Here is a 21,793-nt window from a genome sequence, read left to right as displayed (position 1 = left end):
CTGGTACACAGAGATGAGGGAGAAGGGATAAACAGGAATACAGAAAAAATGTGTGTGGCGAAACAAAGAAAAAAGGCGGACTAATAAAAAACTCACTGGTTATTAAAGGGAAATTGAATACATTTCATGTTCTAGTTCCAGCACCACCACAAAGGCACAGGAAGTTCTGCCTAATATGTCCATGTAGTTTTAACTTCTAGCTTTCAAGGTTTAGCGGAAGAGTTAAAAGGCCTATCCCATCATGGCAGTCTCAGTCCCACTCCTAGCATTCCCTGCACCAAGAACTTGCAATTAATTGAGTCCAAGATGAGAGAAAATAACTAACCTATATTATTTTTATAACTTCCAGATCTGTTATTGGAACCAGGAGACCATTTATCTTGACTGCAGCCTTTCTCTGCAACCAAACTTTAAAAAAACCTGAAAACCCTATGCCAAATTAATTTAAAAAAATCAGTGGAGCTAAAGCAGAGCCCATGTCACCTATGTTTTTACTTAGCTATTATTTGCTTTGTTCTGGATTATTCATATCGATGGTCTATTTTTCATTCATGGTTGTAATGCACTGGTGGACAAGCGCAAGGCCCATTGTTTTTCCTTTTTTGCAAGCCTCCCTCCTGTCACTATCCTGACCCTGAGCTGCAGTTCTTATTTTGTTACATACGCAGCAGAAGGGCTAGTAAAATACTGGGCAACTAGCACCTTATTTCAGCGTCACTCAGGCCACGGGGCTCTGGCAAAGCTCTCGGTGCCCTCTCCATGTTCTGTTAGTCTTTAAAGACCATTTGTTATTTACGTTGAATTGAAAACAGAGGTGTTTGTATTTCCACCGCAGCCCCAAGATGGCGTCCTGGAGGATGCAACGTTTAACCTTTTCGGTGCCAGTTTTCTTCCGGCCCTTTCCCTGGCGCAGCGACACGGCTCCCCGCGCCTGCTGCGGCCCGAAAAGGCGCTCGCGACACACACGGTGCCCGCCCGCCCAGCGCTAGCGAAGCTCTAGCTGCGATGGGCTGCTCGGGCAGAGCCAGCTCCGCTGTTACCGCGGCCTGCCCCAGGGCCGCAGCCGAGACGGGCTGAGAAAGGGGGGGGGGGTTCTACGGGAGGGGGCGCACGGCAGGTTTCGCCACCCCCCGGGGCAAAGGGGAGACTTTCGCTTGGCTCTGCGGCCAGGCGGCAGCTAGGCCCGAGCCCGCCTCACGGCGCCGCTCCCGCGCTACGAAGGCCGAGGCTCGCGGCTGCTGTGACTGGGCTGCAATGGCCGCCGCCCCCCCCCCCCCCGGCCCAGCTCAAGTGACACAGCAACTTGGCGGGGTGCCCGGCCCCAGAGCTGAGCCGCAGCGGGAGGGGAGCCTGGACGAGCCCCGCCCACCCGCTGACCTAGATTCTCTTTGCCAGAAGGGGCGCACCAGCCCCTCGCCTTTCCACCCATCGGCGAGCCGGAAATGGGTCACGTGGTGCCAGGGTCACGTGCTGACAGCCTCCATTTTGTGGCGCAGCTGCACGTCAGACTCGCCAGTCGGGAGCCAGCTGCTGTAGAGGAAGGATCGAGCAGGAGGCTGCTGATCATCCTCGCTGCGCACCTGTCTGGCTTCGGCCCGCACCGCGATACCATTGCAGCGCAGGTTGGTGAGGCCCCGGCGAGCCTCGCTACGGACGAGCGACTGGGAAGCTGAGCCGGGGAACGCGCGACGTGGGTGGCGAGGATCGGGGTGGGAAAGACACGCAGAGCAGGGCAGCCAGTCTGCGGTCGGGGAGAGTGAAGTAGCGGGGCAAGGGCGAGGTGGGGTTGGCTCGTTCTTAGTGCCTCGTTTTCCCGTGGAAGGGCAAGGGCCGATCTACGGGTGGGGACGCGCGTCTCTACTGTTAATCGGGCGCGGCACGGGCGGCCATTTTGTGAAATGGAAATGGCGGCGTCTTCTGTTTCCTCATCAACTTCGGGATCTTCCGCGCACGCGCGGGGCGCTGAGCTCCACAGAAAAGTTCGGAGGCGGAGTGGTTGGGGGAGGGGAGACGAGAGCGCGTTCCTATTGGTGTGGAGAAGGGTGGTGTCTTGGCTCGTTCCCATTGGTGCGGAGAAGGGTGATGTCATACTTGGCGCGCTCCCATTGGGGCTGGGCGAGAGGGGCGGGGCTGGCTGGCCTCTCCTACGTTCTCGGATTTTCCAGACTGCGGCACAGGGCGGGGCTTTGCGGCTGCGCAGTGCGGGCGGGGTGGGCGTTGCGGGCGGACAAAGGAGGTGGGGGCCTGTTCCCTGCCGCTGCCTGATGCGCGTCTTTCTTCTCCCGCAGCCGACTTAGTCGCCACCATCGACGCCATGAGCGGCTGCCGCGTGTTTATCGGGAGGCTGAACCCCGCCGCCCGGGAGAAGGACGTGGAGCGATTCTTCAAGGGCTACGGGCGCATCCGGGACATCGATCTGAAAAGAGGCTTTGGATTTGTGGTAAGCGCTGTCGCACCAGCCCTGCCTCGTGCCGCCCGGGCTAAAAACCTTTTGTCCAGGAAGTTCGGATTTGTGTAACTGCATAATGATTTTTGTTGTTCTTTGAGAGACACTGCAGTGGTAAACAGCTATGCCCCTGTAGGGCTTGTCCTGCCAGGTGATTTATTTCCCTAAAAAATAAAAGGTGTTTCCTCTCCCATCAACCTAGATCTACCTTCACTGTGGCTTGAAGTTTGTTGAACTGTAGGGTCAGAAGGGTGGGTTTTTTCACTCTACAAAATGCAGCTGGTATAACTACACCATTAAGGAGTGTACCAGGGCTTAATTTTTTTTATATAATGGGGAGCTGCTTCTAGTGCCTTTATAACACTGTAGTAATCTACCAACAATACAGTTTGCATGTGTTTCTATTAAATATGGGTATCAAATATGTTTTCTTATCCAATAGGAATTTGAGGATCCAAGGGATGCAGATGATGCAGTCTATGAATTGGATGGAAAGGAGCTCTGCAGTGAGAGGTAAATGTTTTGATAGTAGTATCCAGAATGCTGCTTCATATGTAGCTTAAAAATAAATCTAGAGTAAATCAAATTCATGAATTCAGTTTCTCTTCATATAAAATGTTAACATGAGTTCTCTTGTGCTGTTGTTGAGAAAATACAAGAAGTTTGTAACACAGGTATGCAGATGAAGTTGAGTTCTGTTTTGTTTCAGGGTTACAATTGAACATGCACGGGCTCGTTCCAGAGGTGGTAGAGGAAGAGGGCGATATTCTGATCGCTTTAGTAGCCGCCGACCTCGTAATGACAGGAGGTATATATGGCTGAATAGTCTTAGTGGATATGATCTAGTTAATTACATGTCAGACCCCTAGCTAACTGATTTAACGCTCCCCTCCCCTTTGATTTGGCTTATTTATGTAGAAGTTTGCATTGTAGTTGATGCTCTGAATTGGAGCCAGGTCTTAAACTTCAACAATCTTTTAGTATTGGCTCTGTAAAACTGAAGTAAAACTAGTGTCCTTAACTTTAAATACTGAAGACGAAACTAAATATTTTTCTATGTAGAAATGCCCCGCCTGTACGGACAGAAAATCGTCTGATTGTAGAGAATCTGTCTTCCCGAGTCAGCTGGCAGGTTTGTTAAAACATAATTAACTATTTTGACTTCATTTAATAGGTATGTAATGTAAAATATATTTATTGAAAATATTTTGATAAAATATATATTTGGAAAAATGTATTAATGTTAGTTTAAATGATAAAATTATGGTATTTTCAAAATTTACGTAATATGTAAATACTCAATGTAAATATTTGAGGAAATTATTTATATATTTTATATATTATATATATATTTTTTTTCTTGTTGAAAATCAATTTTAACCACATATTAAACCCTTTATTTGCCAGCCTATCTGTGTCGTGGCCTTATGACGAGGAGTGCCTGTGGGTTATCCTAATCGTTCTGTCTTGGTCACTCTTGGTTGGGCCTGGTTGACTTTTCCAGTCAGCTCCTACAATGTAGCAGTTGGCCACCTCTAGATCTGTGTTTGCTGGTCTAGACGTAATCGATGCACTTCCTTAAAGTGCCAGATTGCAGCGATCCCAGAGAGTTAACGAGATCTGATCCTTAAGTTGAAAGCTGTTCCTCCTGTAACGCTTCCGAATGAGGTCCTGGTCGAAAAGAATTGAAAGATACGAAATTAGGTGGTCGGTCGTTGGAATCCTGATCGCAGTAAAGTGGTCCTTGGTAACTCCACAAGAGTAGAAAATGTCTGCATCCGTCTGTAGTCTGCTAATAGGGAGGGCTGTGCGATTAAAGGCTTCCATCGACTGGGTAGTGTTCTTCAAATGGGTGGCGAAGAGCCAGTCGGGCATAAATCATGACGGTATCTTCGATCGCTTAATGCAGTTTGCTGCTTGGCTAGCCTAGGGAAATTTTAATGAAGGTAAAGTAAACTATATTTTTATGACATATGGGGCACAAAATAACTGGTGTATTGTAAACATTCTGTTTAAACATATAAGGCTTATTCTATTGCAGTTTCTTTTTATGCTTCAAAAATACATAGGTAATATTATGCACTCAGTTCCATATATAGACTAATACTTTCTTTAATGTTAAAACTATACCAGCACATTGCTTTAAGCAAAATGCTATTTTCATTTATTTCGTGCCCTGATGTAGATAATGTCAATTCAGTTTTGATAGAATACAAGTATGGCAAGTGCCATGTTTGTAATTTATCTAACATCTTCTCTTTCAGTAGTTTTTGTTCTTTTTTTATCTATCTATCTATATATATGTATATGTACGTAAGCATTAGTTCTGTTTCTTTGTATAACAAATTTGGTCTCGTGTTAGGATCTCAAAGACTTCATGAGACAAGCTGGGGAAGTAACCTTTGCAGATGCACACAGGCCTAAACTAAATGAAGGGTAAATATCTGAAATTTGTCTTAAACTTTGTTGAACGTTTCTAAACTTTAGTGTTCTTAAATACTGAATTTCGTTTCAAAACTCTTAATGGTTGCCTATAGATTGAGTTACTCTTGCTATCTTGAAACATTTATCCCTTGATTTCAGCAAAAAAGATGAATACTACTTGGGTGGGGGAATAATCTGATTTCACGGCTTAGTTACTGATGTGGAATAAATTGACGATACGTTGCAACAATCTTAAAAATTTTACGATGTTGGGTAGGTAATTCGTGTCACTTAATGTGAATCATGGTTTTTGTTTTTTTTTCTTAAAGGGTGGTTGAGTTTGCCTCTTACAGTGACTTAAAGAATGCTATTGAAAAGCTGTCTGGCAAAGAAATCAATGGAAGGAAAATTAAACTAATTGAAGGCAGCAAAAGGCACAGGTATGAGTTTTTAAATCTCCAAATTATGCAAAAGTACAAACTAAAATGTGACTTCATTTCTCTAAACACTTGTGTGTTTGATAAAGCACTTGGCTATTAAGTATTCGTATAGCAGTACAACATGAATGTAAGAGTCTAACATGGGTATGTATAATTTCATTAGTAGGTCCAGAAGCAGGTCTCGTTCCCGAAGCAGGAGCTCATCCAGGTCTCGCAGCCGTTCTCGTTCCCGAAGCCGCAAGTCTTACACCAGGTCCAGGAGTAGGAGCCGTAGCAAGTCTCGTTCAGTTAGTAGGTCTCCAGCGCCTGAGAAGAGCCAGAAACGAGGGTCTTCTAGTAGATCAAAATCTCCATCAGTGGATAGGCAGAGATCTCGATCAAGATCCAGATCAGTTGACAGTGGAAATTGAACTATAAACTTGGCTGAGGGCCTTTTTTAAAGCATACTTGCTAAAACTTGTGGTAAGTATGTGATTTTTCTGTGGGGAGGGGTTTGGATGGGGGGGAGGGATGGGCAAAAAACTTTGTAGATGTGGACCACGAAGGGGGGTATGAATTAAATGTATTAAATGTCTTTTGATATCCTTTTCTTGCTTAACTTTTTTTGTGGATGTCAAGTGTATAGTTCTTGTATATGGAGAGAGCTCTTTATAACTAAAGCTAATAACTTTAATTTTTTGTACTCAAAAAAAATCATCTGAACGTTTTAGTTCCTAGTGTATTCAAACGTGAATGGTAATTCAAGATATTAGTTTAATTGAAAGACATTTAAACTAATAGCTTTAGACACTTACGAGCTCTACATATGTGCTGTACATAAAGCTTTATATCAGGGTTTTTTTTGTGCTTCCAACAACTGTTTCAGTTGAGTCAGCAAACTCTAGATTATGCTGCTCAAGATTAATAAAGTCTTTATTTAAAAAAACCTGTCTCATCATTTTAAATGATTCTTCACTCAACCCAAAACATCTATGCTGTTCAAGTTTTTACAGCTCATTTTAAAAAAAACACACTTGTCTCTGGCCAGAGTTTATGGTGTTACTGTAGAGCCTCCCATGCCTTAGTGCAGAAGTAGAAATAACTTAGCCACAAAAAACACATTTTGACACATGCATTTATTTTTCAAGGCACAGCTGATTGTGAATAAGCACACCTAAATGGAAATAGATTATTTGTGATTTGTAGGAACAATGCTAATGAAGCTAATTAAGTTGGCTAGAAGTGTCCTATAGCTTTTGCTGTAAAAAATACTAACTTTCTAATGCAACATCCAGTTAATGTCTTTGTTCAAGCCAAGGAAACTGTCAGATTTGTTGATGAATACCAATTCTGTACTCTTTCATTGGCTGGTGAGAATAGCTACTTCTAAATCAGTGAGATTGAGTGACCACGCAGGTTAAAATGTTCCCTTACAGGTTTGTTACCATTTCTGATGTCTGATTTGCATCCATTTATCTGTCAGGTGGTCCAAGTTGACCAATACACATCAGAGGAGCATTGATGGCATATTACATTAGAGGATGTGTAGTTGTATAAGCCTGATGTGTTGAAGGATAGATAGAGCATGCATGCACACGCAGACTATAAATCCATGCAACTCCTTCATGCCTCTCCTCCCTCTAATGCAGCATTGCTCCATCTTAAAAGAGAACCATTTTATCGACCTTTAATATTAAACAGTTTAGGAGTTTGCAGCAATTGGTAGAACTGAGTCTTTAAAAATTTTGAGATTTAAGGGGGTATATGATAGTGTGTAAGTCATAACTGCAGTGGAAGTGTTACTCCTTTTAGTAATCATGAGGTATCAGTACCTGTGATAGAATTTCTTCACCTAGTGCACACCATGGACCTGTCAGATGTTGTAAAGGACAAATCTAAAAACATTAAATGTCCATCATATTGGCCAGCAGGTACAAGGATGGGGGGGATTAGCCTTTATGCCAGAGGGAATGGGTTATGGGGTTGGGGAAAAACAGGATAGTGAATTAGACAGGGCTTTGGTTTGACCCAGTCTGGCTGTGCTTTTTTTAACTTAAAGATGCCCTGCTTCTTGTCTCACTGCATACACACAAGTACACTCTAGTTTTTGTTGCAAGGAGTTGCATATTTGTCACTAAAAAGTTCCCCCTCCATTTAAATGTCAGGCTCTTGTTTTCTACTTTTTCTGTGTTCAGTGGTGTCCATGTGCAACTTCTTCCAGTTCAGACTGCTACTGAACATCATGCAGTGTATTATTAGTTTGAGTGACTTTTGGCTCTAATCTTTAAGGCAAACAGCTGGCAAGTAATGCCAATTATAAAATGGGAAGCTCAATTAATGACTTAAGTTGGTTCTTGCACTAGAGAATACAGCTTAAAACCTACAGGTATGTCTACACTGGCATGAATTTCCGGAAATGCTTAAAACAGAATAGTTTTTGTTAAAGTATTTCCGGAGAAGAGCGTCTACATTGGCCACAGATGCTTTTCTGGAAAAAGGGCTTTGCCGGAAAAGCATCTGTGGCCAATGTAGACGCGCTTTTCCGGAAAAGAGCCCCGATCATCATTTCCACGATCGGGGCTTTTTTTCGGAAAAGACTACTGGGCTGTCTACACTGGCCCTTTTCCAGAACAGTGTTCCAGAATAAGGACTTATGCCCGAGCAGGAGCAGCATAGCTTTTCCCGAATAGCGGCTGATTTTGTACAGTAGAGTGTCGTTGCTTTTCCAGAAATTCAAGGGCCAATGTAGACAGCTCACAGCTTATTCTGGAAAAGCGGCTGATTTTCCGGAATAAAAGTGGTCCAGTGTAGACACAACCTACTTGTTTAACACATGCAGAGAAGTTTCTCATTTCCATGTTAACTCTTGTTAGTGTTGGTAGACAGTGTTCAAATAGGCCACCTGGATTTTTAGTCACTCTTCTTGGCCTTGCAAATGTGATTATGCTACAATTTCTTATATATTCAGTTCTACTTACATTAAACTGTTGCGTTAACACACTTTTTTCCAAAATTTGGCCCAGTCTAGACAGGACAAATTTCAGAAAATTCTCTTCTGACAAAAGTATCAGAAAAAGATATACCAGATGTGGAGTGCATTTTTCCCGATAGATCCTTGCAGTCTAGCTGTAGCTTCTGTAGGCAGCAGTACAGAAGGGTGGCAATAACATGGAAGGATGGCCTGTTTTCTTGAAAGCAATGCTGCTGCCAGCAGCTGCACAGAACTAAGGGTAACTATTGCAATGCTCATACAATAACCTATCAGTACCTCCCCACAACTCTCTTGGATCAGAGCCCCTGCAATTACAACAGTGAAATTTCAGATTTAAATATCTGAAATGAAATTTACCATACTTAAGGTTATGTGACTGTGAGTGACCAAATAGACTGAATTTAGTAGGGCCCCATGTATGAGGCAGTCAGATAACACAACATACCTGGAAAAACAGGACTCAAATGGGTAGGATTGGCTCCATTAAGGATAGTAATATTAAGTTCTATCATATTGTGGGTTCCAATGCTCATGGAAAACTGGGAGAAGGCCATTGGGACCACACCATTTCCTCATCAGCCAAAATATGAATGATTTGTAAATAACCAAAAAATGTTCAAGGAGTCTCAAACGCCATAGTCCTTAGTGTCCTTTCTTGAGAACATCCAATTGGGGTGCAAGGAGGCCTGGAAGAGGATCTGCTCCGCCTTTGCTTTAAAATTGATATTGCTTCACATTTCATGCAAAACTGCTGGAATTCAGCAAATCAGGTGCAGAAGATATAACTGAAACATGGGTATGTGTGTCTGTGGTGTGGTTCTTAGGGGCCAGGGTGACTTTTGTTTCTTGGGCAATATCCACAGCTGTATAGATGATTTTTGCTGTATCTAAAGAAGAGGTGGAAAAAAAAGTTTTATAAGACCACAGTGTCCTTAACCCATAGCATTGGAAGGTAATGCTGCAGGAAAGATGAATGGTTGCTTTAATGTAGGGATTCCTATATTGCACTGAGCGGTGCCCAAGAGACAGCTGTGCAACATAAAAGTGGCATTCCCCTCCACTTCCCACTCCAAAAAAATTCCTGAAGCTATTTTGTTTCAAGTCATTTCACAAACCAGACTTCAGTTTGCATGGAATTTTTAGAAAAGTCCATTTAACAGTATGTGGAAAATGTCAACTTTTTGTGTATGTTTCTAGTGCATGCTGCTTTTACATTGTCTATCAGCAAAACTTACAAAAAATATGGTAAAACTTTATCACTGTGCTCCAAGGTGCCAATCTACCTTTACCCTGCCTCCCAAAGTAGGTGGAGCCAGCTGATTAGGGCAAGGGCAGGGCTAGAATGGCTGCTAGATGTTCTGTTTGAGTGGCTCTCCCAATCAGCTGTGTTGTGAGGCCCAATGGCTTCTAAAGCTGTTCTCCAGAGAGAGAGCTGCAGTGGTACTGGTCTGGAACAGCTGTCTTTATTGCCATGAATCTGGCCTACAGCTTTTTTTGTTAAATACCACAAAGGCAGCTGCTGAATCTGCTTATGCACTTCAACTTGTCTCCCTTCCCCACTGCAATACTTGCCTGCAATCTGCTAGAAAGCAACCCACCCACTTGGATTAAGCATTCTTGTCTTATTACAATATTGGTCCAGATGAGCACCATCTGGCAGAGGTAAATGAATTTGTGTTCATTAAGAACTTCAAAATACAATCAACTCATTTTTCTTAGACCAGTGTGCTGGGGTGAGACTAATCCTGTTCCAGAAAAGGTTAAAGGCTTTACTTGCTGCATCTATGAAACTAAACTATTTGAGATATATGGAATTAGCATGCAATGGCTGGCAATCACAGCACAAGACTGGAGCCAGAACCTGGCTGGACAGATGATTCCTTTGTTTTTTATTTTTTTGATATTTTGTTTTTGGGAGATTCCTTTACCTGGTAGAGGCTACATCAGGGGTGGGGAAAACCCTCACTGACCTGCCCCCGACTGAGAAAAGGAGAAAGACATTCCCTACGTTCCCCTCACACACCAGAGCCTAGGGGGGCTTTGCCAAGTAGTTTTCGTGTGCTCCAGCTCACAGTGGGGGCAATGGAGAGCTGGAGTGGCAGTGTGGGCTCCCCAATATTGCAGGGGGGGTCCCTGAGCCTCGGGGGCTGGATCCAGGCTAGCAGGGGGCTGTATTTGGCTCCTGGGCCTCAGGATCCCTATCCCTGGGCTAGATGCTTTGAGGTCACTTGGCTGGAGGACTAGGTTGCTATGGCTGGATAGGCCGTACGATGTATGAATGGAAACTAAGGCAGTGTAGTCACAGGACAATGTTGTGTCCCAAAGGGGTGCACTCCAAGGTTGCCCCCTGGAGTGATCTAACAGTTATCAGAGGAGTATGATGTTACTGGCCAGGCCAGGGAATCAAAATAATTAAGGTGAAAAGCTTTTTATTCCCATACTACAGAGCTTCCAGGGTTGGAGCCTTTCACTTCTATTCTGCAAAAATCTGTCTACTAGGCTGCTCCTAAGATTTACTTTCTAATTAAATGACTTATGTGACTTGCATATGGGGTGAGGGGCATTCCTTTCCCTTACAGCATGCAGTGATACCCAGGATGTGTTCTCTCTGAGTTTTGATACCCATTGTCTCTGAGAGGTGTCAGAACAGATCCCTGCTTTTGGAATGTGCTTGTGCACTGAAGCCCAGGATTGTCTGGAAAGCTGTGACCATTTGGTAGGTTGCAATCTGTAACTCTCACACCTGAACTTTTGATACCTGAAGTTGTGGTCCCTAGTATAGTATCCTCTATTCCCTATGCAGTAGCAACTGGAGAGACTATTCTTCACTTCTAGCTGTTGTTTAGTTTTGCTGTGTGCTGTTTATATAGCAACTGATTTCCACCTCAGCCACAGCAGCAGTTCATGGTGGGTGATACCAGTAGATGCTTTATACACTACTTTGAAAAGTGTGTAGGAACTGGAGAGAGGTTTTGGTTACACTACACTTGCCATTTGGGTTCTTTATCTTTTCATGAATCCTGAAGGCTAGTATCAGGAGAATGCCTTCTCCAAGCTGGAATACCATGTAGAGGTATGGAAAGAAGAAAAGGGGTCCAATAACATCAGGGGCAAAGGCCACCTTGAGGATGGTAGAGCAGAGCAGCACATTTTGGCAACCAGTCTCCATGCAGACTGTCCGCTTGCACCTGTACAGAAAGGAGATAAACACAGACGTGAATTGCAGAACTGCTAAGTTTCTACACAGCTTAACATGAATACTCTGTGCTGATCTATGCATTTAGCATGGTAAAAGAAACTGCGGTCAAAGCAATGCTGAGAATGCTAATGAGATGTGCGTGTGCAAGGGTAGGTAGTGAGAGAGGTTGGTGTGCGTGGGTGAAAATCCTACCCAGTAATACTTGGTGGTCATGAATCTTAGATTCTCTAGGAGTTGCTGCCATCCCAAAGGAGGAAAAAAAACTGGTTAAAAAGTGCAGAGATATTCACCAGGGTAAGGTTAGGGGAGGTTTGCATGTGTGAAGAGGGTTATTTTGGCTGGTTTACCAAGGGCTCCAGGCATGGGAAGAGATGATTCAGAATTGTGTAGTGGGGACTTTTCTCTTTCATATTTCACTGTCAGTAACTGAGAATTCCAAAATGAGCAGGTCTTTGGTGACCAAATGGTACAACCATCCATCAGCTTGTTCAGAGGCTGTGGTGGGTTTTCAGGTACCCATTTGACTTCTGGTAGACTTAGGAAGTCCAAGGAATAAATTGATCCATAAAACTTTACTCATCACTCCTCCCAGTAAGGGTTGAGGCACACAGGCTAGGGCCAGTAGAGGTAGCTTGCACTGTGACTGCCTATATCGGGTGTTTTGTAGTTAAATAACAAACATCAATCTCCAGGGTTGCTACTGGCACCATTTTACCACTACAAAATCTTATGGAGTGGAGGAGCTGAGAGGGTGGGAGCTGTGTAGACAGCTTTTCTTATTTGTGCCCATACTTCTAGCCATCAGCACCGGGAGATCATATTCAAAGGACGATATTAGAGTGCATCAGAACTTCCATGCTGAAAACAACTCATTCAGCATCTCCTAAGATTCCAGGGTCATGGTTTTATACTCAGTCCCCTTTCCTAGAACTCCTGGGCAAAAAGGAATGAGGGTGATAAGGGATGTGGAGGGACCTACCTGTCACTGAGCTTGAAGAATGAAGATAGCACGTAGCCAAGCAGGAAACCAATAAAAGGCATCAAGGCAGCAGTTCCCAGGAGGGATGGTGAGAAGATGATCAAAATACTGTTTCCAACAGTTGTCACAAACAGAACGATTATTGGAACAGATGATACAAGCAACACAATCATCCCTGCCTGAAATCAGTGTATCAGGAGTTGGGAAAGACAAGACAAAAATCCCATTAAAATTAGCCAAGATGTTTGGAAGCAACTGTCCCAGTGTCTGTTAAACGAATATTTTCCTACTTATATTAACGTAGCACCTTCATCTCAACGTGCTTAACCGACTCTGTAAGAATCTCTACTCTACTCATAATGAGGACATAAGCACTGCTTAGGTGGAACATGATTGCTGCTTTTTCAGTTTATAGCAACACTTCCTAATAATTCAGCAAAGGAAGTGAAGAGAAGACCATATCCAACTGAAGTGCATGAGAAATGTTGGGAGGTCGAATCTAACCCTTAGAATGAGTTTCCGCTGCTTAGCAAGAAACTGTCAGAAGTCCCCAGGTTTGTGTTTTATCCTGAAGGGTGGTGATAACAGAATGGGATCTGAGCAGTGCACCTAGGCTGGCCATTGTGTGCCACCCTCCCCCAGTGTAAATGCTGCCTTTGAAACACTCTCGGGTCTTGTGATGAAGTGAGGATTGTATTCGCTATACTATGTTGCACATGAGTTCTAATGTCCTATAGTAACTCTGTGTGCGCCTCAGGTTCCCAGGTACTGCACCAATACCTAGATGGTGATGGGGATTTTGGGTGTGACACTCACTCTAGCCACAGTATGCACACAATGGCTGATGCCCTTTGTAACCTGAGCTCAGGAGGAGGTGCAGCCAGGTGACATCCTTTGCCTGGGAAGGGGAACAAATGGCACAGGAGAGGCTGGGGGGGTCAGTCTTAGTTGGCTTCAAGGTGCAGGAGGAGATCAGGGAATTGACTCGGAGCCCCCTCTCCCCAGGATGGATTGTATTGATTGCTTCTGGTTAGTGTCCCGACAGGTCTGTTCTACAGTGTATCCCTGTCAGCTAAAAAACCTTCTGTTCTACCTGCTGGCTGAGCCACAGGGCCCAGTGACTCCCCATACCTGGGTGACAGGTCCTGTCTTCAGCTCTTTCAGTCATTTGTGGCATGACCTCAAAGAAGTTACTTAACCCTTCTGTGCTTCAGTTCTCCCATCTGTAAATCAGGTAATTCTAATTCGTACCTTGATGATGATGTGTGTATACTGTGGCTTCTTCTCGCTCAGGAAGATGCCAAAGGTGCAGGGAATGAGCATCATGGCCAAGGAGATGACTATTTCCTTGTAAGGGACTTTGCCATGTAGGTTGCCCTGGTGGAGCCCTCTTGAGTAGAGATACAGGAGAAGAGGCATCAGCCCAAGTGCCAGGAGTGTTGAGCAAGTGGTCATCACAATACTGAGATGAAGGGAAAAAGTAAAGCAGCAGAATAAAATCCTTTGCTGGAATATTCTCCTCTTTATCTAACTCATTGGACACATGCATCTACCTACACTTTCAGCTCACTTCCCATTTCTCCCCTTTCCCTCACAGAGGTTTCCTCAGCATTACCAGGTAAGGGAAGGACCTGCAGGAATGGAAGCAAAGGGGAAGGTTAAGGGTAGTTAAGGTTAAGGCTCAAAAATCTGCATCTTGATTCATAGACATTTCCAGCTGCATCAGACTTGTGGTCCAGCTAGTCTAGTATCTTGTCTCCAGCAGTGGCTGGCATCAGTTGCTTTAGAAGAAGCGCAGTTATTGACAGTGGGCTGACAGCCTTGTCAGGACCCTGGGCATGGCGGTGTGGGGGGAGGGGACTCTGCTCTCTGCCCCTGGAAGGGGTGGGGCTAGCCTCTCCCAGGGAGCCCTCAGTGTTGCCTAGAGCATGCCGCACTTCCCCCAGGCAACGCTGGAGCATGCTGCATGGGGCTCCCGCAGTGGGGCTCTGGCCACGGTGGCTGGGAGCCCTGGGCCCTTGAGAATCACCAGTCCTGGGGCAGTTGCTCCCTTAGCCCCCCATCAGTAGGCCTGGTTATGCAATAACCTGCCCACAGAAAAAACTTCTTAAATCCTTCCCTCCACCCATAAGTTGACTAATGCCCGGAAACATAAGGATTTATGTCCTCTCTAAAGCTGTTGGGTTGATTTGTTTCCAAATACCGAGGCCTTGTCTACACTGGCAAATTACAGTGCAATAAATCAGCTGCCAGCGCTGTAACTCCTGAGGTGTCCACACTGACAAGACACACAGTGCTGTAAGAATCTCTGCTCATAGTGAGGACACTTAGGTAGAACTCTGCAGTTGCTGTGCTCTAGGTAAATGACCTTGATGAGAGTGCAGCAGTAGTGCACACCTTATTTGCGTGCAGCACTGGTGTCCTCCCCCTCCCCTTACAGCATAGTGGGATGCAGGGGTGGCAGACTTTCAGAAATGGTGGTGGTGCCCAAAGCTCACACCCTTCCCCCCCACAAACTCTTTCCCACCCCGCCTAAGGCTCTGAGAGGGAGTTTGGGTGGAGGCTCTGGGCTGAAGCAGGGGATTCAGGGGCAGGAGTGGGTGCAGGCTTTGGGAGGGAGTTTGGGTGTTGTCTCTAGCCTGAGCTAGGTGTTATGGGTCCTGGGTGCAGATTCTGAGAGGGAGTTTTGGGGCTGAGGGGGAGAGTTTGGGGGCAGCATGTGTCATGGGGGAGAGGGTGCAAGTTCTGGAGGCCATGGGGTACACAAGAGGGTGGGTGGGAGGAGAGGGGGATGTTATGCTTAAATGGGGCACCCCCTTATGGCAGTGGCTCCTGGGGGGATACCTGCTACTCCCACACCTGGCAACCCTGCATGCCACTGTGCCATAAAGGGTGGGAGAGGACACCATTGCTGACACAGCCAAATTGCATAAGGGCCAGGAGGGAAGCCGCAGTCTTACACAAGATCCTCCTTTGCTTCCCTTCTCACCTTCAGCAGTGAAATATCTTACAGGATGCGTTCAGGCTGTGGAAAATGTGTGGACATTACTGCTTATAGGTCTACCCCCCTGCATTGTAGGCTTTGCCCAAGACACATCAGCCCAGAATACATTAGGCCCTACAACAATGAATTCCCCTGCTCTAGTGATTAACTCACCATTTTGTGGATCTTGTGTCTCTCATGGATCGCCAGTCAGTGTTACCTATGTGCTTAAATTGGGTCATGTCAATGCTCTGTGTGGTGTTAAAAAGGGTCCCTCTGTAAAATGTTGCATTTTGGTTCCCCAGATTTAACCTTAGGATCCCAGCCTGCCTTGTTATTGCCTGCTCAGGGCAAGGAAGTGGCTATGGAAAAGTAAAGATGACTTGATGCATGAGGCTATGCTTCAGGCGGCTGCCTAAAAGAAAGAATGAAAGGACTGGAGGGACAATGAGCAGAGGGAATGGAAGGTGAACGCTGAGTGCTGGAATGAAGCCATGGAGTGGCTCTTAAACATTATAGCAAAATGCAGGACAATGTAGCACTTTAAAGACTAACAAGATGATTTATTAGATGATGAGCTTTCGTGGGCCAGACCCACTTCCTCAGATCAAATAGTCAGCTACCCCAGACTAACACGGCTACATTTCTATCACTATTAAACAACTGATTTTTTCTTTGGGTCAGTAGCCCCTGACCCAAAAAAGGTTCCTCACTCCTGATCTAAATGAATGGAGTTATACCACTATGAAAGGGGAATTAATGCAAATTTGGGGTGCAAATCCCAAGTTTTATAGCTGGACCTATGGTTTTGTTAATGGACAAACTGGCAGTTTTTGAGGACAAACAGCCTTTGCTTTGCTGCATTCACAAATTATTGTGGGCACCAAATGCAAATAAGCATTGTCACAACTATGCAGCCCACTCTTGGAAATGTGTTCTTTGTATAGCATAACTAAACACAAGGATCCATAGTGCCATGCAACAAAAATAAAATCAACCACCATCAAAACAAAAAAAACATGATTACAATAACCAAAAGCATCAAAGTGGAACCTTATTTTATTTCACCCAGTTGAATTTGTTAATGAAAGGCTGAGAGAACAGGGCCCACTCCTATTTGGCTTTAATTTATCATTATATTTTTATTATGTTTAGGTAGTCCTTTGCCTCAGAGCTGGCCTTAATATGAGGCGAACTGAGGCGGCTGCCTCAGGTGCCAGACGGGCGGTGGCGTGGGGGGTGGGCCTCACTAGGACCTAGAGAATTGAGACCTTTCAACGTTTTGGCCCAAGCGAGGGAGTGTGGGGGCATCATTTTAGCTCCCTGCCTCAGGTGCCAAAATGTTGTGGGCCGGCCCTACTTTGTCTCCCTAATCTATTTATTTAACCCAGCCAATTTGTAATTAGCCACAACATCTATTTTGTTGATTCCTGAGTTGAAGAGGTTTAAACTTGCATTTAAGTTCTTTGAAATGTAGTTTGTAGGCCAATAGTGTGCTGAGTAACAAGACTAGCAAGCATGCCATAGGTAAGATACATGGCACTGAGACAGGGTATATCAACCCCACTCTGGGCCAGAAGAGGTTAACCTGGCTCAGCTTGCTGAGGAGGCCCCACCCCCACAGCCCTGCTAGGCATGCTCCAACTGGAAGCCAACTATAAAGGCCTCTGGAGTTGCTCAGTCACGGTTGACTGCCCCAGGGAAAGGAGGTGCTGCAGGAGCTCATGGTGTGGTTTGGGTTTATGCAATGGCATAATAGTTTTGAATGCCGGTTGCAATGCATATACTCTGTGGCTGTTAGGTCACCCTATCCTGAGTGAGAGTTCGAGGGGCCGCTCCTGACCTGTTGCTGTCCTCTCTGGTGGGTGGACAAGGCGCCCCTCGACAGGCACCAGTAAAAGTACACACTTTGTCTTCCACTATAGAGTGTTTCTTTCCCTATAGCTATAATCTGTGCCGGATTCTAATTCCTGGGTCCTAACTGCAAGACTGGTGGAACTCTGCTAGTTTTCTGCCCACCCCACAGTGCTCCTTACTTTGTCTTCCCTACTTGCTTCAGCTTGTACCTGGGTCCCTAGGAAGGTATAACATCCTCTCCCCACTTTTCTCCCTGGTGGCTGGCTCAGAGCTTCCTATAAGTCCTCAGAGTAGCAGCACCGAGAGGAGCTGCTGTGGGTTCTGGCAGGTCTCAGCAGGCAGAATGGGATCTAGCTGTTGGCTGGCCTTCTTTCCACTTCACCTGGCTCCTTACCATCTCTTCTTCCTACTGGTTTGATGCTTCTCCAGTGCTGAGAGGAGCTGCTACATGGATTCTGGCAGGCGAGTCCAACCCTGGTGTTAGTTACTACCTCACATGGCGGGGAGTGTTCATGAGTGCATGTGTGAGAACGAGGAAACATTGATGGCTGGGCTAAATTTGAGTGGTGTGGCAACCTGGCACTCTAGGACACACCACCAGTGAAATCTGGCTTATCCACTGCTCTGGCCAGCATTATGGAGGGGGTAGCCACATCAAAATTTAGTGGTGATGTGACTCCAAGTGCTATAGTGTCAAGTATCAGAGGGGTAGCCGTGTTAGTCTGAATCTGCAAAAGCGACGATGAGTCCTGTGGCACCTTATAGACTAACTGAAGTGTAGGAGCATAAGCTTTCGTGGGCAAAGACCCACTTCGTCAGATGCATGTAGTGGAAATTTCCAGAGGCAGGAATAAATATGCAGGCCAGGATCAGGCTGGAGATGATGAGGTGATCCAATCAAGGAGGATGAGGCCCACTTCTAGCAGCTGATCTGGAGGTGTGAATTCCAAGGGAACAGAAGCTGCTTTTGTAGTTAGCAAGCCATTCACAGTCTTTGTTTAATCCAATCTACACGGGAGGTCCATTTCCTGGACACCACGATACAATTTAGTGACGGTCATATCAATACCACCCTATACCGAAAACCTACCGACCGCTATACTTACCTGCATGCCTCCAGTTTCCATCCCGGACACACTACACGATCCATTGTTTACAGCCAAGCACTGAGGTACAACCACATATGCTCCAACCCCTCAGACAGAGACCTACACCTACAAGATCTTCAACAAGCATTCTGTAAACTACGATACCCACACGAGGAAGTGAGGAGACAGATTGAGAGAGCCAGACGTGTACCCAGAAGCCTCCTGCTACGGGACAAGCCCAAGAAAGAAACCAACAGAACACCACTGGCCATCACCTATAGTCCCCAGCTAAAACCTCTCCAACGCATCATTAGTGATCTTCAACCCATCCTGGACAATGATCCCTCGCTTTCACAGGCCTTGGGAGGTAGGCCGGTCCTTGCCCACAGACAACCCGCCAACCTGAAGCATATTCTCACCAGCAACTACACACCGCACCATAATAACTCGAACTCAGGAACCAATCCTTGCAACAAACCTCGGTGCCAACTCTGCCCACATATTTACACCAGCAACACCATCACAGGACCTAACCAGATCAGCCATACTGTCACTGGTACATTCTCCTGCACATCCACCAACGTAATATATGCCATCATGTGCCAACAATGCCCCACTGCTATATACATCGGCCAAACAGGACAGTCCCTACGTAAAAGAATCAATGGACACAAATCTGATATTAGGAATGGCAACATACAAAAACCTGTAGGGGAACACTTCAATCTTCCTGGACACACAATTGCAGATCTAAAAGTAGCCATCCTGCAGCAAAAAAAACTTCAGGACCAGACTTCAAAGAGAAACTGCTGAGCTACAGTTCATCTTTAAGTTTGACACAATCAACTCTGGATTAAACAAAGACTGTGAATGGCTTGCTAACTACAAAAGCAGCTTCTGTTCCCTTGGAATTCACACCTCCAGATCAGCTGCTAGAAGTGGGCCTCATCCTCCTTGATTGGATCACCTCATCATCTCCAGCCTGATCCTGGCCTGCATATTTATTCCTGCCTCTGGAAATTTCCACTACATGCATCTGACGAAGTGGGTCTTTGCCCACGAAAGCTTATGCTCCTACACTTCAGTTAGTCTATAAGGTGCCACAGGACTCCTCGTCGCTTTTGCAAGTGCTATAGTGTAGCTCCATCCTAGATTTCAGGTGCCACTCTGGAGCAATAGTGACTAAGCAGCATTTAGCAACATGCTGAGGAGTACTCTAAAACTACTTTGAGTATGATACCAACTACCTTCCTGCCTGAAGCATTAGGGTAGAGCGAACTGATAAGTTAGACCATTCTCCCAACTGAAATGGCCTGGCCAGTGACAATGATGAGGTTGTACTTAGCTCTCCTTACCTGAGGTTCATATCTCCTTTTGATGCCAGACTGTAAATGTTTGACAGGTTTCCACCTGGACAGCAGCCACAGATGAGCACGACCAGACACTCAATAGGGCCCAATTGGAAGAGTTTGCCCAGGGCAAAGGCTGTCAGAGGCATTATGCCATATTGGGCCGCCACAGCAATGGCCACCCCTTTAGGGTTCCAGAAGTGAGTCTTGATCTTAGAGATCTGCATGGTGCATCCCAGTGACACCATGACAATGCAGAGGACAGCAATGAGGATTCCATTCAGCACTCGGTCAGCCACCCGTTGGCCAAAAGAGAAAGGCAGTGTAAAGTTGGGCAAGGAGGCATTCTCTGTGTGTTCTGGATTCCAGGATTCAGGGCTCCCGAAGGATTCTCCAGTGCTGTTCATTGTCACTATGAGATCAGCCATCCCTTCTTCCTAGTGTGGTTGGCAATGTGAGGAAGGAAGCCTGAAACAATGCAAATCCAATGCAAGTAAACGTCACAGCCAACAGTACCCGTTCCTGCAGTCAGTACCTTTTCTTCAGGCCACAGCTCTCGTCATGTAGCACTGACTACAACTGAGGGCTATTTTGTCATATTTTTAATAGTTTGCACCTTCCTGCCGTAGGAATTCAAAGCATTCTATTTATTTTTAGGACTGGAATAACCCCTCTAATATCCACATTGACCGCGGGCTGATATTTCATGCATGACACAATTTCAGCTTTTGTCTTATGGCTATTCATTGATAGCCATGAAACAGAGCCTATTGATTTCAGAAATAAACCTTCCACTATTTTCTAGCTTTCCAAGACTTAAAACTGGTTGCCTTGACTCCTCTCTCTAGCTTTCTTAGACTTTCCCACAACATCAGAACAAGGGCACAGTCAATGAAAATGAAAGGCAGCTAATTTCAGGGGTTGGCAACATCCTGTTGCACAACAGACACTTGACAAAATTACCGTCCTTAGTGATAAACATTGGGGGCTATGACATTTAGTCATTTAATTTTTTAAAAAAAATTACCACAGATCTAAAAATTTTTATACGCTAAGGATGTTAAGGACTAGTTGACTATCCGATAAGCAAATGCTTATCGGATGGTTAGTTGACTAGTTGATTCCACCCCTCCCCCCGGCTGCTTCTATCAGATAGAGCAGTGTTTCCCAATTTTTTTTGACCATGGAACCCTTTCAAACTCAGAAAAATTTCAAGGAACTCCCTAGCCAGGGATTAAGTTTGTCGAGCAAAAAAACCCCCCAAAAACCACACCCAAACACACACAGACTGCCAGTACACCACAATTGGTAGTAATAAATACGGTCATGAGATCACCATTCATTTAAATTCAACATATTGAATATAACACCATTCATTTATATTCAACAAAAATCATATTAAATATGTACAAAAAATAAAACTATCAAATAATATTAATTATATTCATAGTTTTCAATGCGAAGAGTGGTTTTTCTTCTTTTCTTGGCAAATTCTTTTTATATTTGGTTTAATACTAGAAAGTTGGATTCGCATATCTGGCGCAGCATTCAGTCGATTTCTGTATTTCGTTTTCATTGCTGCATAGTTCGAGAACCCAGTTTCGCACAAGTATGTACTGGCAAAGGGTAACAGCTGACGAATTGCATGTCTTGATAAAGATGAATATTCTTGACTTTGACATAAGTCACTCCAAAATGTAAGGGTTCCATGGTCAAAAAAAATTGGGAAACACTGCACTAGGGATGTTAGAGATTGTGTAATTGAGTAGTCATGTAACCGCATGAAATTTTAGTGGTTACATGACTATTTGATAGTCCCCGGGGGCGGGGCCAGCAGCCAGTGTGCTCCTGGCCCCATGCTCAGGGAGCCCCCTGCTATCCCACACTGTTGCCTCTTTATCAGAGGCAGCAGAGCCCTGTGGCAGGTGGGGAGCTGGTCTATGAGGGAAGTTGGTTTAAAAACCACCTCCCGACTCAGACTGGCTGCCTGCCGCCCCGTGCTGCTGCCTCTGATACAGCTCCATGGCAGCTTTCCCTCCCCCGCCCACTTTGCTGCT

The 21,793-nt window shown here is 45.2% G+C and overlaps 2 protein-coding genes across 2 annotated transcripts; one reads left to right on the top strand and one right to left on the bottom strand.

Moving 5' to 3' along the window:
• Positions 1–1,461: 1,461 nt before the first annotated feature.
• SRSF5 (serine and arginine rich splicing factor 5) lies at positions 1,462–6,167 on the top strand. Its single transcript, XM_075927326.2, has 8 exons — positions 1,462–1,622; positions 2,289–2,440; positions 2,889–2,959; positions 3,156–3,254; positions 3,509–3,578; positions 4,809–4,882; positions 5,200–5,310; positions 5,474–6,167. Exons 2-8 carry the CDS (start codon positions 2,315–2,317, stop codon positions 5,718–5,720), a joined length of 798 nt encoding a protein of 265 aa, XP_075783441.1. The 5' UTR covers positions 1,462–1,622; positions 2,289–2,314; the 3' UTR covers positions 5,721–6,167.
• A 4,976-nt stretch (positions 6,168–11,143) lies between these two features.
• On the bottom strand, positions 11,144–20,200 carry SLC10A1 (solute carrier family 10 member 1). The gene is given in 5 exon segments (XM_006130297.5): positions 11,144–11,225; positions 11,227–11,469; positions 12,460–12,638; positions 13,711–13,921; positions 19,743–20,200. Coding segments are annotated over 5 exon segments (1,137 nt in total). The 5' UTR covers positions 20,165–20,200.
• Between the last annotated feature and the right edge of the window lie 1,593 nt (positions 20,201–21,793).

Source organism: Pelodiscus sinensis, chromosome 5 (assembly GCF_052426305.1).
Source record: "Pelodiscus sinensis isolate ZL-2025 chromosome 5, ASM5242630v1, whole genome shotgun sequence".
Lineage (NCBI taxonomy): Eukaryota > Metazoa > Chordata > Testudines > Trionychidae > Pelodiscus > Pelodiscus sinensis.
Note: the sequence above shows the minus strand (reverse complement) of the source record. Positions and strands in the feature narration are given on the sequence as shown.

What these genes read in the sequence shown, in the direction of transcription:
- SRSF5 (XM_075927326.2), top strand. Translation starts at nt 2,315, where the DNA reads ATGAGCGGCTGCCGCGTGTTTATCGGGAGGCTGAACCCCGCCGCCCGG. An exon ending in CGACCTCGTAATGACAGGAG is followed by an intron (nt 3,255 to 3,508) that starts GTATATATGGCT and finishes TTTTCTATGTAG; the next exon opens with AAATGCCCCGCCTGTACGGA. An exon ending in CTTCCCGAGTCAGCTGGCAG is followed by an intron (nt 3,579 to 4,808) that starts GTTTGTTAAAAC and finishes GTCTCGTGTTAG; the next exon opens with GATCTCAAAGACTTCATGAG.